This window comes from Lepus europaeus, chromosome 22 (assembly GCF_033115175.1).
Source record: "Lepus europaeus isolate LE1 chromosome 22, mLepTim1.pri, whole genome shotgun sequence".
NCBI classification, from domain to species: Eukaryota; Metazoa; Chordata; class Mammalia; order Lagomorpha; family Leporidae; genus Lepus; species Lepus europaeus.
Window position 1 is genome coordinate 30,209,373 of NC_084848.1, and position 14,122 is coordinate 30,223,494.

At 44.1% G+C, this 14,122-nt stretch overlaps 1 protein-coding gene across 6 annotated transcripts in view; it reads right to left on the reverse strand.

Moving 5' to 3' along the window:
* Window positions 1-4,974: 4,974 nt before the first annotated feature.
* Window positions 4,975-14,122, reverse strand: part of PCNX1 (pecanex 1) — a 193,755-nt gene continuing 184,607 nt past the window's right edge. For all 6 annotated transcript variants that reach the window (XM_062181387.1, XM_062181386.1, XM_062181383.1 and 3 more), the window contains 3 exons: window positions 11,078-11,520; window positions 10,271-10,411; window positions 4,975-10,084 (listed from right to left, as the gene is read on the reverse strand). In XM_062181387.1, coding sequence (XP_062037371.1) covers window positions 9,944-10,084; window positions 10,271-10,411; window positions 11,078-11,520 — 725 coding nt within the window. In that variant the 3' untranslated portion in view covers window positions 4,975-9,943. The remainder of the gene's footprint in view (window positions 10,085-10,270; window positions 10,412-11,077; window positions 11,521-14,122) is intronic.

Consider the following 14,122-nt stretch of genomic DNA (forward strand, 5'->3'; position numbering starts at 1 on the left):
GCTCAAGGACTCTGGCCACCTCTGGGCCTTCCCAGGCGTGTCAGCAGGCAGCTGGATCAGAAGCACAGCAGCCGGGACTCCACCCAGTGCTCTTACAGAGCGCGGGTGTCCCAGATGGTGGCCAAATCCATTGTGCTACAACAGCGGCCACAGAATTATTCTTTTTTATTTTTGGACAGGCAGAGTTAGTGAGTGAGAGAGAGAGAGAGAGAGAGAGAGAGAGAGAGGTCTTCCTTTTCCGTTGGTTCACCCTCCAAGTAGCCACTATGGCAGGTGCGCTGCGCCGATCAGAAGCCAGGAGCTAGGTGCTTCCTCCTGGTCTCCCATGCGGGTGCAGGGCCCAAGCACTTGGGCCATCCTCCACTGCCTACCCAGGCCACAGCAGAGAGTTGGACTGGAAGAGAAGTAACTGGGACTAGAACACAGCGCCCATATGGGATGCCAGCACCGCAGGCAGAGGATTAGCCAAGTGAGCCCTGGCACCGGCCCAGAATTGTTCTTCACATGTAGTGAGTTTACTTACAAGTATCGTTACAATGTCATGTTCATTTCTAATAAAACAAACATCAGTAAAGCTTCAGAACTGCAGTCTCAGGCTAAAAGGACTTCCTGATACCGACTACAAAGGACGTAGGAGATGGGAACCGACCTTGGAGGACCTGCGTCCATGACTCACAGCCTTCTCCCACAGAGACTCACAGACTCAGCTGGTTTCACTGGTGAATTTTTCTCCAGTTATTCAGGAAACAAAAACGTTTACAGTGGGGAAAAACAGAATTGTCATGAGAAACGTAATGCAGCCCAAGAGAGTAAACATCTGGAACCACTCCACCTGGCTTTTCCTTTTTAAAATTAATTTACTTGACGAGCAGTGTTCCAGAGAGAAGAGACAGAAAGAGATCTTTTTTTTTTTTTGACAGGCAGAGTGGATAGAGAGAGAGAGAGACAAAGAGAAGGGTCTTCCTTTTTGCTGTTGGTTCACCCTCCAACGGCCGCTGCGGCCGGCACATCCCTCTGATCCGAAGCCAGGAGCCAGGTGCTTCTCCTGGTCTCCCATGTGGGTGCAGGGTCCAAGGACTTGGGCCATCCTCCACTGCCTTCCCGGCCCATAGCAGAGAGCTGGCCTGGAAGAGGGGCAACCGGGATAGTATCCGGCGCCCCGACTGGGACTAGAACCTGGTGTGCTGGCGCCACAAGGTGGAGGATTAGCCTAAGCCACGGCGCCGGCAGAAAGAGATCTTTCATCTGCTGGTTCACTCCAAGATGGCTCTGATAGCCAGGGCTGGGCCACACTGAAGCCAGGAGCTTTATCAGGATCTCCCCATGGGTGCAGGGGCCCAAGCACCTGGGCCATCTTCCACTGCTTTTCCAGGCCATTAGCAGGGAGCTGGATCAGAAACGGAGCAGCCAGAGATCAACCTGGTACCCATATGGGGTGCTGGCACTGTAGGTGGAGGCTTTACCCACTAGGACACAATGCAGACTTCCCATCTGGTTTTTTCAAAACATTTATTTGAAAGGCAAACTGACACAGAGACAATGATATTCCAACTGATATGGTGTGTCAGCGTTGGGAGTGATGGCTTAACCCGCTGTGCTCCAGAACCAACACTCTCCACCTCAGTCCTGATGACGGTATTCCAGGTCTACTTCAGATACACCCTACAATTATTTTTAAATAACTTACTTAAAAATTTCTTAGGTGGCCTGAATCTTTATTTGTTGAAAATGCTCAAGTTCTGTTAAGTTACCAACAGATCTTTATATTTTTATATAAGATTTATTTACTTATTTGAAAGTCAGAGTTACAGTGAGAGAGGAAAGGTAGAGAGAGAGAGAGAGAGAGAGAGAGAGAGAGAGAGAGTCTTCGATTCGCTGGTTCATTCCCCAGTTGGCTGCAATGGCCAGAGCCACGCCAGTCAGTAGCCAGGAGCCAGGAGCCAGTAGCCTCTTCTGGGTCTCCCATGCAGCTGCAGGGTCCCAAGCACTTGGGCCGTCTTCTACTGCTTTCCCAGAGCATAGCAGAGAGCTGCATGGGAAGTGGAGCAGCCACGTCCCGAACTTGCACCCATATGGGATGCCAGCACTGCAGGGGGCGGCTTTATCTGCTATGCCACAGCACTGGCTCCTACCTACAGATCTTAATACACGCCCTGGCCAGTTCCTTTGTATGCATCACGCAGCCACCACACACAATGGAATGGGCCATGGGCTCTGGCCAGGTCTGGACCTTTCAGAGCCAGTGTCTCCATGGCCAGTGATTAGGATGTCAGGACACAGGGACAAGGCAAAGACCTGTGTATGTTCAACTTTTATTAATGAGATACAAGAGGTATGCAGAGACTTCTGGAAAATTCTTCCCTTGAGAGAGGCAACAGGAAGCAGCTCTTCTTTCTGGAACAGGATGCACCAGGGAATGAGGTCCAGACCATCTCAGAGGGCAGAGGAAAACATTACAGACGCAGAATAACACGGATAAACCAATCCCCAGAGCGCAGTCTTCCTTCCATTTGGTGGTGTGAGTTTCCCGTTTCTTCAACTTTTGGGTTGGGTTATCACTCTCTTGCCACAGTAAACCTTTCAAGTCCATTCCTATTACAGAATTCATTATTTAAGGAAATGCTGCTTATTTTTGTGCAGATGCACAAAGTGAGACACACCTGCGCTGTGCCTAAACAAAGGCATCTCGTACACATTTACGCTGCACTGTGGTGTGGCTACCACTGATACCTGTGGCATGCTGTACTGTTAACTGTAGACAGCTGAGGGTGGTGATGGCGTGTGAGTTAACCCGTTCCCAACGCAGAGGTGCTACGAGGGACCTGCCTATGTTCAGTGCCGTCCTGGGACGCTGACTCTCTCTGATGAAGAACAGGTCAAGGCATTGCTTCCAGACGGGACCAGAGGCTTGGCGAATTCTACCCAGGCCTGTTGTTTGTCTGTCCATACAATATTCTAGGGAGCACAAAGGACCCTGGGAACAAAGGACGACCTCTCCCTTTTGCTGGCTGACTGAGTGCTGCAACGGGAAGGTCTTCTCAAAGTCTTCAAGACAGAGCCAGCTCTGGCCCCTTGCTGCTACTGTCCACCTGGAGAAATGACAGCACCGTCAAGGGATCCTTTGCTGAACTGTTTCTCCAAGGCCTGAAATTTCATTATATTTGGTGTCCTCTGATAAGCACATAGGAAGGGGGGAGTAAGTACTTTGGTGTACCATGGGCTGACTGAATCCCCAGGAACAGCCACCACTACGCCTTTCAGCCCCCTCCCCTCCACCTCGGGGAAAATGTATCTTCAGGATCCAATGAATTCGCTACAGGTCTGCAGAATCCTTGTGTTTCAGGAGAAAACAAGAATCTAAGCGAACTGTACTTTAAGGAAGGGGTTTTATGGAGCCCACATTTCCTGTCTACTGGCCTTGGCCTTTCTGGCTGCAAGATGGATACAACTCACGCACAGAGATGTGATTCATGAACCAGTGTGTTTTCTCTAACTGTGGAGAGGCGGTAACCTTTAGGATCAAGTGCCTGTGCTTCCAGTTGTGCCACTGGGATCCTGGAGGGGAAACAGCAAAGTGTCTGGGACGCTGGTGTCTGCATGGACACAGCTCGGGCTGTTATTAAGCAAAACATCAAGTGGCGACTTAAAGGCCTAACGAGTGATTTAATCAAGAGGGCATGTCTGTTCTCACTTAAGTCGGTTTCCCTTGTCTTCAGGAATTATCTGTACTTGGGCCCTGCATCCATGTGGGAGACCCAGAAGCAGCTATTGGCTTCGGCCTACCCCAGCCAGGTCATTGTGGCCATCTTGTGGGAGTGGATCCGTGGAGGGACGATCTGTCTCTCCTTCTCTTTAACTCTGTATTTCAAATAAATAAATCTTTCAAAAAAAGAGAGAATTGTCTGTGAAATCACTGGGTGAGCAAACCCCTCCCCCCAGTATACTAACAAGTCAGCACTTGCCTGACTGATCACAACCCACACATCTCTTCCATAGTCTGTGTTGTAATTAAGTGTATAACGGAACACAGGCACGTTTTGATCATTTCCTATGTTCCATCTAATACTATGTTGTCAATATATACCATTCAGATCAATACTGAAGAAAAAACTATGTTCTACCAAGAAAAGTTGAAGGAGATCCTCTCTTACAACAACATATGGAGGCTGGTGCTGTGCCGGCCTCCCAGATGGGTGACAGTTCGAGTCCTGGCTGCTCCACTTCTGATCCAGCTCTCTGCTATGGCCTGGGAAAGCAGTAGAAGATGGCCCAGGTCCTTGGGCCCCTCCTGCATCCATGCGGCAGAGCTGGAGGAAGCTCCTTACTTCCGGCTTCGGATCAGCTCAACTCCAGCTGTTGTGGCCACTTGGGGAGTGAACCAGCGGATGGAGGACCTCTCTCTCTGCCTCTCCTCTCTCTGTGCAACTCTTTCAAATAAATAAATAAATCTTAAAAAAAAGAAAACAAAAACACACAGCACATATATACTTCTGAACTTTTAAAAAAAGATTTATTTATTTATTTGAAAGGCAGAATGAGAGAGGGGCAGGGGAGAGAGTGAGAACAAGAGGTCTTCCATCTGCTGGTTCGTTCTCCAAATGCTCCCTAAAGCTGAGGCTGGGCCAGGCCAAAGCCAGGAGCCAGACACTCCATCTGGGTCCCCCGCATGGGCGGGAGGAATATAAGCACTTGGACCATTGCAGGCACATCAGCAGGGAGCTGGATCGGAAGCACAGAGGAGCTGAAACTCAAACGAGGCGCTCCAACACAGGGTGAGAGTGTTCCAAGCAGTAGCTTAATCTGCTGTGCCATAATGCTCACCCCCACTTCTGCTCTACTTCAGCTGAACTACGTGGTTACAGGCCAATGTTTCTGATAAAATGATCACTTCATAGTCAAGTAGGTTTTACGAATATGCCACACAGAACTTATTATAGTATATTCTAATTTTTCTTAACAAAAATGGACAGAAGGCAAAATGAAAAAAAAATTTATTTCCTGTGTTTTATCCACTGTCAATACTGTATTTTTGATGCAATATATTTGCCAAAAAGAAAAACCCAGCTTTTATTTTCCATTTTAAACAACTATAATATTTACAAGCTGTTTAGAGTAACACTCAGACGCACACACACTCACAGACACGCGCGAGTACATGGATCCTCACCTCTGGTTTACACTGAATGCTGGTAAAGGCAATGAAGACTTCCGGAGCCCATGATCAGAAAAAGGAAACCCATTTTTTCTTCCCCACACCTGCTTTCCAAGAGTCAGTTTAAATTCTTCCTTCCATTTCCTCATGCAGAGCTCACTGCCAGACTTGCGTAAGGTTAACATAGTTTTTACAGTTTACTTCAACTATAAGCTTATAAAAAGCATAAGCAGACATGATCTCACCCCCCCACCACCCTGTTTCTTTTATTTTGGTGTAGAATCAAGCTTCATATATAAAAAATCTTGTTCAACCACAAGTACATAGACCAAGAGTCATCTGGAGCAGCCTTCTCATTCTCACCCATGTCTCCCTCTCAATTCCAGGTGTCTCCTCACTAAGGCAGTAACACCCAGGAACTCCTCCCTATCTGGGTGTTAGACAACCTCTGTTCCTTCTAGCGTGGCTCCACTGAATCACAGATGGTCAGGACAGAGCTGAGGCATAAGAAGAAAGGTATAACCCTATATAATAGGTATGAGTCTGAGAACAAAGTTGTCATATAACCTTGCATTGACAATCAGCTCTAGTTCCCCCCAAAAATGTTATGCTGGTTCTACAAAATGATAGATAACAAATCATAAATAGTTATCTTAATTCAGAAAGAATATGTGGCTTATAGGCATCAAGAAAAATAATTACATGTTAATTCTTGACAGATAACTCAGGTGAGGTGTTTCAAAGAGGAAAATACAATTCTGTTTCAAACAATTAATACTCCACTGATATCCTATCAGGCTTATTTGTATAATAATTTCTTCCAATCTCAGTTGTTACCTAAATATGTTAACAGGTTAAAAATGAGAAGGTTTGTATATATATATATCAACCAAATTCTTTTCCAAGAAGAGAAATGGAAAAAAAAAGGGGGGGGGGATGGCTTTCTAATGCCTGATAATAATAAAAAAAGCTACACATATCTACTTTTCCTCTTTCCCCAGATCAGTAAAACCCAATATCCACAAAAGACTTAACCAGAAGGCTCAAAGCCCATTAACAGGTTCTAGGTACCATCTTAGCCTTGATTGACAGTATTGTCTCATTTTGGAATGAAAAGAAAAGGCTCTAGAATAAAAGGGGATATTTTATACCTCATCTGAACGGTGTATCATTTCAAAAGAAAAAGCTAACAGGGTGTACATGCAGACAAAATAACTTCATATGAATATGTTAAAATACAAAAAAGAATGAGAATGAACACTGCTGAGGACTTAAAATAACCCAGAAAGGGCTTGTCCATGTTCATGGGAAAGCAATTAAATATTAAAATTAATTAACAGTCTAGGCAGCAGTTGATGATTTAGCAGCTAGTAAACATAAATTCGAAGAATTCTCACACAAAACTACCGATATCATCTTTTTCTCAAGTCCAAGGTTTATTTAGGAGGAAGGATGCATGAATTAGCTACAAGAAAAAGACCGCGTCAGACACTGGGCGGGTCCTGAGCGGAGAAGACCCAGTCCTGGACGAACAACTGGGGACATCAGTCCACCGGTCTGTAGGCAGGAGCAGGAGGCTGCTCGGATGGGAGCCGTTCTTTCATGTTTTTGTGTAAGAGGGAAAGCAACCCAGAGAGAAAACTACATCTTCTTAATGAGCTTCAGTTTCCTGTATAAAACCCTGCACTTTCGCAGCCTGATGTTTAGTACACAGAGTAGTTTTCCATACCTCACTTGGGACAGAAATACTGTCTATTTCTTTTTCAACGATCAGTAGAAGTATTTCAGATGTACTTGAAATATTCAAATCTAATGGAATCTAATCCTCCAGTAATGGAAACCCATAGAAAGGAGAACCTAACCTTGTTCTCTAATTTCCTGCAAGGCAAGTATCTCCTCTTACTGTGAAATACACAAAGCGGGCCTCACCACACACTCTCCTACCTTTCTTAAACATCAACATCCTGTGTTCATCTAGATCTTGGGAAAAATTGAAGTTCTTTAGCAAAAAGTCAACATTTAAAGTCTTAAAAATGTTGAAAATGATGTAAAAACCGGGGGTTATACCAAGGTATGAAGTGAAAGGTTAACCAAAAACTTAGTGTAGAGTGACTTACAACTCATTCCAGGACTGCCCTTCCTCAAAACAGGGTTGGGGGTGGGGCCAAATCAAACAAGGAGAAACCAAGATTTCAATCACGCAGCTCTTATTTAAAAGGAAATAAAAAGCTAGTGTTTTAATTACATTTTTTTTTCAAATTAGGGAATTTTGAAAGCCTTGGCAATTATGAACTAAAGATGAAAAAGGTCAAGCAAAGAATCTAAACAAACAACTCAGTATTCTGGGGCTTGGAGTAGGGCAGGGATAAGACATTTAATTAGTGAAAGTGTGTTTATTTCTATATAATAATTTAGATCAAATGAAGACACGAATTGTTCTTCAATTTCCCTCAGTGTAATTAGAAAAGTAATATGACTTCAGAGTCAATATGTGTAACAACTCTAGTCCTTCTGAGTGAGTTCCAATTTTTTATTTCTCTTTGGGAAAATGAATTATCCTCCACCTAAGATGGCAAATAGTCTGCTTCTCTCTTTGCACTGAGGCAATGACCATGAAAAAATCATATTCACCTCAGAAAGGGAGCAAGCAGCAGGAAGCATAATTCCTTTGGGAAGATCTAGACTACCTATAGACAAACAGATCACAGATAGACAGCTCACACATTCAGTGTTAGAAAAAAGAAAACCAACACTGAACTTTGATGGTATGCTGCAGATTTGCCCAAATGAGGCAAATACAGAACATAACGATACTATTCGGGATATACATGTTAAAGTGGTCAATTTAGAAAGGATATCTTTGTGTAAAGGTTCAGTAAATCATTCGAAAATACTTTTACACAGTAAATTTTGCAAAGTGTGAAGTCTACAGAAATGTCAACACAAGGCACACTGGGTTCTAAATGAACACCAACTTTAAAATTGGAAAAAGGGAAAATAGATATGTTTTGAAGTAGAAATGCAGTAAGATTTTATAATCTAGCTATTTAATTTCTTAGTTTCATTCCTTCTACTGTAATGTTATGCTATGTTCTGAGATCTCTATCAGAATTAGTAGAAAAACAGCTTTTCTCTCCTGTCACCTCGTCCAGAGATGCTCTAAGCATGTGCGGTCCAACAGTAGCCAGCAGGCACATACAGCTACTGAGCAACTGACACATGGCTAGTACCACATGTTGAAGTAGTAATACTTTTGGGTATTTTGGATTGAATAAAATGTATCAAAACCAGTTTTACCTGCTTCTTTTTACTATCTCCTCACAGGGGGTAGAAAGATGGCTGCTCCTAAATGATCACAGGAGATGTACAATTTTCTTTGGAGTTTCAAACCAAAAGAGACAATTCTCTTACAAATTTAAAAAACACTAAAAGTTGCAAATTAAATCTAAGTTGCAGTTCCCATGTAACCTAATTGTAAATCTGAGTTATATATTTCCCTGAATACAACCTTTCTAAAAAAAACCAATATAATTTATGAGACAACATATGAATTAAGTCAATTTCACAGTTATAAATATTTCAAATTACATGTACACACTATAAATTACAGAAAATAAAATTCAAGTAATAGAAAAAGAAATGAAGGGGGAGTAAAAAGCAAGTTATTAAAGAGGAATTGAACAATATGAACTGCACCATTTGGATAATTTTGCTTGAAAAACTTTTACTTGATTAACTGAACTGTGTATGAGTAACTTCACGAGCTCAGACTCTCCAATAAAAATCAACCACTCCTTTCTTCAGGTTCCCGGACAGTCACCATCTTCTTTGAAGAGCCAAAGCAGTTTCTTCCCAGAATGGACCCAGCAGAGCTGGCCCCACGTGGAGAGCAGCAGGGCACACAGGCGCACACTGTGTCAAGCTCACCTGAAATGTGGACGCAGAGGCTGGCAGTAGTGTCCACACGGCTGATCCACTGACCACTACCAGCTCTGGGAAGCATCACGGATGAAGCTGGGTATGTCTTGAGACCCCATGTTCATTTTAAAGAACACATCCAAAGTACTGGCATGAAGTAGATTACTAACAGAAAATGAACAGCACAGTTCCTGTTTTCTATGTTTGCAAGGAAAGGGGTGGGGTTAATCCCAAAGGCAATTTAAATAATGGGATTTTATTTTTATATATAAATAAATGTTCTGAGAAACCTCAGACTTTAGTGCATTGTTGTAAAAAAATTAGTGCAGTTTTTTCATTAAAGTTTTTAGCGCTCAAGGAATAAGATAAATCTCTGTCTGTTCATAGTCTCTTTTACTGTACATTAAACTTCTATACTGCTATGTGTCAAGCTGAATGTTTCTACTCTGGTTTTTCAAAATCAAGGTAAATGGATTTCACGTTCTAGGACAAAACATGGCAATTATTTTTGGCAAAGAAATTAGAAAAATATGAAATCATAGTTTAGAAATGAAGACTTTGTTGATTTAAAGCATAGGCAATGCATAGGAAAAACCTTTCTTTCTTAAAGATGTATTTTAACTGAACTTTATCCTTCATGCAAAATGTCTTCTTGTCAGCTAACTTAAAAAAATATTTCAGCTTTACTTGGGGATGGGAACAGTGACAGGAGTCAAGGTGACAGGGGAAGGAGAGGCGCTTAACCAAGCCCACTGTTTTCAAGTCTGTCCCACAGAGGATCAAAGCGACACCTGCAGGCAGCTTCTGCTGGCTTCCCCCTTTCTCCAATTCCTTGGACTGGAGAGGAAGAGAAATAGAGCAGAAAACATGGGCTCACACTTCAGCCCCAAGTTCTAATACCCCAGTTTCAATGACAGTCACGTATTTATCATCAATCTGGACCAGAAGCACTGCCTTGTCGATGTGGGATCTAGTTCCTGGATCTCTGCTGCAAGGCACCCATCGGTGAATCACCTAATGATTCAGAATAAAACAAGACATTAGTGGCAGAGAACGCGAGTGTACTCAAACTCTCATCCCTCACTTAGAAGCACAGGTAGCAATTGTGTTTCAAAGACTAGAGCCTCAGTATTTCCTTCAGCTGAAACCACACATACAGGTAGGTCAGGACACGCCTGCCAGCCTCATGGGAATACTCACATGGCCTTCCATGCCCTCCTGAGGACTCCAGTCTTTCCAGCTGTTTCTCCCAGCTTTTAACCGAATCCCCTCATCAGGCCATTGCAGCTCTTTCCTTTTCGACAGGTTGATCCCTTCCAGAATTTGACTGGGATCCACAATCTGTTTAGTAAATAAATAAGCATCACTTCCAATTCATTTTTTCTTCATGACAAAAAAAATAATTACAAACAAAACTTCTTTCACAGACCCTGTTTCTCACATTCTCCACCACCTCAGTTCTTCCTAACCTGCTACTGGCAGGCCTCACTGCAGTGGCCGTGTGCTCAATGCTAACCAGGCAGCAGTATCACCACGGCAAAACCTGCTTGCTCTCAGTTTTTAAGCTGGCAGCAACTTCTTTTTTCAGCATTCAAAAACGTTGTAGTCTTCAGACTAACCAGTATGAAGTATTTTTCTTTTAAAGATTTATTTATTTGAAAGAGTTACAGAGAGAGCACAAGATCTTCTATCTGCTGGCTCACACCCTAGATGGCCGCAAAGGACAAAGCTCGGCCAGGCTGAAATCAGGAGCTTCTTCCAGGTCTCCCACGTGGGTGCAGAGGCCCAAGGACTTGGGCCATCTTCTGCTGCTTTCCCAGGCCATTATAAGGGAGCTGGAAAGAAACTGGAGCAGTCAGAACTTGAATTGGTACCCATGCAGGATGCTGGCATTGCAGGCTGTGGCTTTACCTGCTATGCACAACCCTGGCCCCAAAAGGTGTTTTCTGAGTCCTTCCCCCTACAACAAAGACAAAAGACTAACAGAAGACCTCTGGGTTTACTCACTTGGACTCTGTAGATCACCTCCCCCTTTCTGGAGTGTGAATTAGCGGCAGGACTAACGGTGTTGCCTGGCTGGGTGTCAGTGGCACTGCCCTGACCTCCCTCTGTCCCCAGAAAGCCGACGAGAGTGTGATGCTTGCAGGCAGGGATGCTTTGGCTGGAGCTGCTGGAAGAAGGCAGGCCATGCTGCATACCGGCCAGGCCACTCTGCCCGGGTGGCTCCATCTGGTTCACCATGGAAAGGCGGGACTGGATGGATGCCGGCAAGTTGCGCAGTGATATCTGACTGGTGGAGGAGCGCCGACAAGGCACAAACCCTGTGCTAGACATCCGGAGAGACGAATGCCGGCTGCTGTAGCAGTAGGAAGACTGGCTAGCTCCCGAGGCACGCGCAGGGGACTGTCTCACCAGCGTGGACTGCACAGAGTGGGCGCTGTGGCTGGTGCCTGGAAGGAGAAACAACAGCGGAGCTCATTCACGATGGACGATTCAGATACAGAGCTTCTGGGCTGTGGTTTCTTAATATTTTTAGCCCTCAAGCAATTACTTGGCGAATTTACAGAAGGTGATATTTATATCTAAAACTTCAAAGTTGTGAAACAGAAACAAGCATCTGAAATCAGTTTTTTGTGTGTATTGTTTTATAATTTTCATTTGTTAAGGTTTCTTTTTTTTTAAGATTTATTTATTTATTTGAAAGTCAGAGTTACATGGAGAGAAGGAGAGGCAGACAGACAGGTTTTCCATCCACTGGTTCACTCCCCGAATGGCTACAACGGCTGGAACTGGGATGATCCGAAACCAGGAGCCAGGAGCTTCTTCCAGGTCTCCCATGTGGGTGCAGGGGCCCAAGGACTTGGGCCATCTTCTACTGCTTTCCCAGGCCATAGCAGGGAGCTTGATCGGAAGTGGAGCAGCCGGGTCTCAAACTGGCGGCCATATGGAATGCCAGACTGCAGGTGGCGGCTTTACCCGCTACGCCACAGTGCTGGCCCCGTTAAGGTTTTTTAAAATTCAAAGTCTAGAGCACAAGAAATACTTATAAACAATTTACAGCAAATATGATTTAAGGCTGGGATATATCCTAAACTAAGTGTCCTTACAGAAATATCTCAGAAGAATAAGGATACCTCTTTCCTCCATCAGAAACAAAATAGCTCATGGAAATGAGACAGAGATATGTATTATAAAATACCAGCACTGCATGAGCTCACATGCACACTCTACTTTCACAAGGCAGAGAGGGAGCAGAGGGAATGAGTGCAGAAATGTTGGCCGATGGGTAAAAAGTCTGACAGGAAGATATGTTCTGGAGACGCATAGCATAGCATAGTGACAACAGCTAATAATTTATTGTGTGCCTGAAAATTGCTAAGTGAGTAGATCTAAAATGTCCTGACCCCAAAAAGGAGTAAGTATGTGAGGTGAAAGATGTGTTAAATAACTCAATTGAATCATTTCACGATGTATTTATTGATCAAAATATCACATTACATACCATAAATACATATAATTTTTACTAGTCAATTAAAACAAAGGAAATATTTATGAAGGATCTACTATATGGCAGGCTCTGTAACTACTATTCCCAAAGCATTCACTGGCTCCCAATGACAAGCTGCCTACAGAGAGATAATGAGTAGCACTCTGTAATGTTTGCACACTCTAGGGGATCACTGCTCAGTACAAATTATCAGTGCCACTGCATGGCAGGCTCTTCTGTGTCCTTTATACAAGTGGTTCGATGTGACTCTTCAGATGTATTTTTCCTCTGACTCACAGGAATAATGTAAAGATTATTAGGAAATAGTAATTAATTATACTGAAAATACAGTTACATATACTTTATACCCCAAAATAAAAAGCAAAGGTACAGCTGAAGTACAGTGCGGGGCCAGCACTGTGGCACAGCGGGTAAAGCCGCTGTCTGCAGTGCCGGCTTCCTATATGGGTGCCATTTCGAGACCCGGTTGCTGTACTTCCTATCCAGCTCTCTGTTGTGGCCTGGGAAAGCAGCAGAAGATGGCCCAAGTCCTTGGGCCCCTGCACCCAGAAGCTCCAAGCTCCTGGCTTCAGATTGGCTCAGCTCCAGCCGTTGCGACCATTTGGAGACTGAACTAGAGGTTGAAGACCTCTCTCTCTTTCTCTGCCTCTCTGTAACTCTGCCTTCCCAATAAATAAATAAATCTTTAAAAAAAAAAAAAAAAAAAAGAGAGACCCCAGCTTAAGAAAGTACCATGTGACGGCCAGGATTTATACACACATCTGAAAATTCACCAAGCAGAATGGAGACTCTTCACGGAAGTAGAACCAGGAGAAGGGAAGCCCTCAGGTCCTAGATGCCCACTCCAAGAGCTGTCGGACAGAACCAGTCCAGTCAAACACCTGTCCTACCTTTCCGACTGTTCCTACTTCACAAGTGCCCACGAGGACCTGAGGACTAGCTTCAATAGTAACTGCCACGGTTCATCACTCACGGATCACCAGCCCCTGTGGGTACCCTCCAAGTGCCAATGAATTTCCATTCAAGAGAGTTTGTGTTTCTCTGCCCCTAAAAGAACTCCACTGTTTCCTTTGTTCCTGGAAATATCAGAGGCCACCCCAGCCTGTGCATTTGTGTCCCAGATTACAATCCCATTAAGTGGTATAATAATTTAATATTAGTTTTTAAAATGTTTCCAAGGAACCCTTAGTATCTTGAATAAAGTGGTTATATCAAATATCAAGTAAAAATAGATACTTATAATACATGTATTATACACATTATATATAATGTGTGGGCAGGTGCTGTGGCACAATGGGTAAAGCTGCCGCCTCCAGCACCGGCCTCCCATATAGGTGCTGGTTTGAGCCCCAGCTGCCCTGCTTCTGATCCAACTTGCTGCTGGTGCACCTGGGGAGGCAGCAGAGGATAACCCAGGTCCTTGGGACCCTGCACCCATGTGAGAGACCCAGAGGAAACTCTTAGCTCCTGGCTTTGGATCAGCCCAGTTCCAGCCATTGTGGCCATTTGGGGAGTGAACCAGCAAATGGAAGATTTGTCTACCC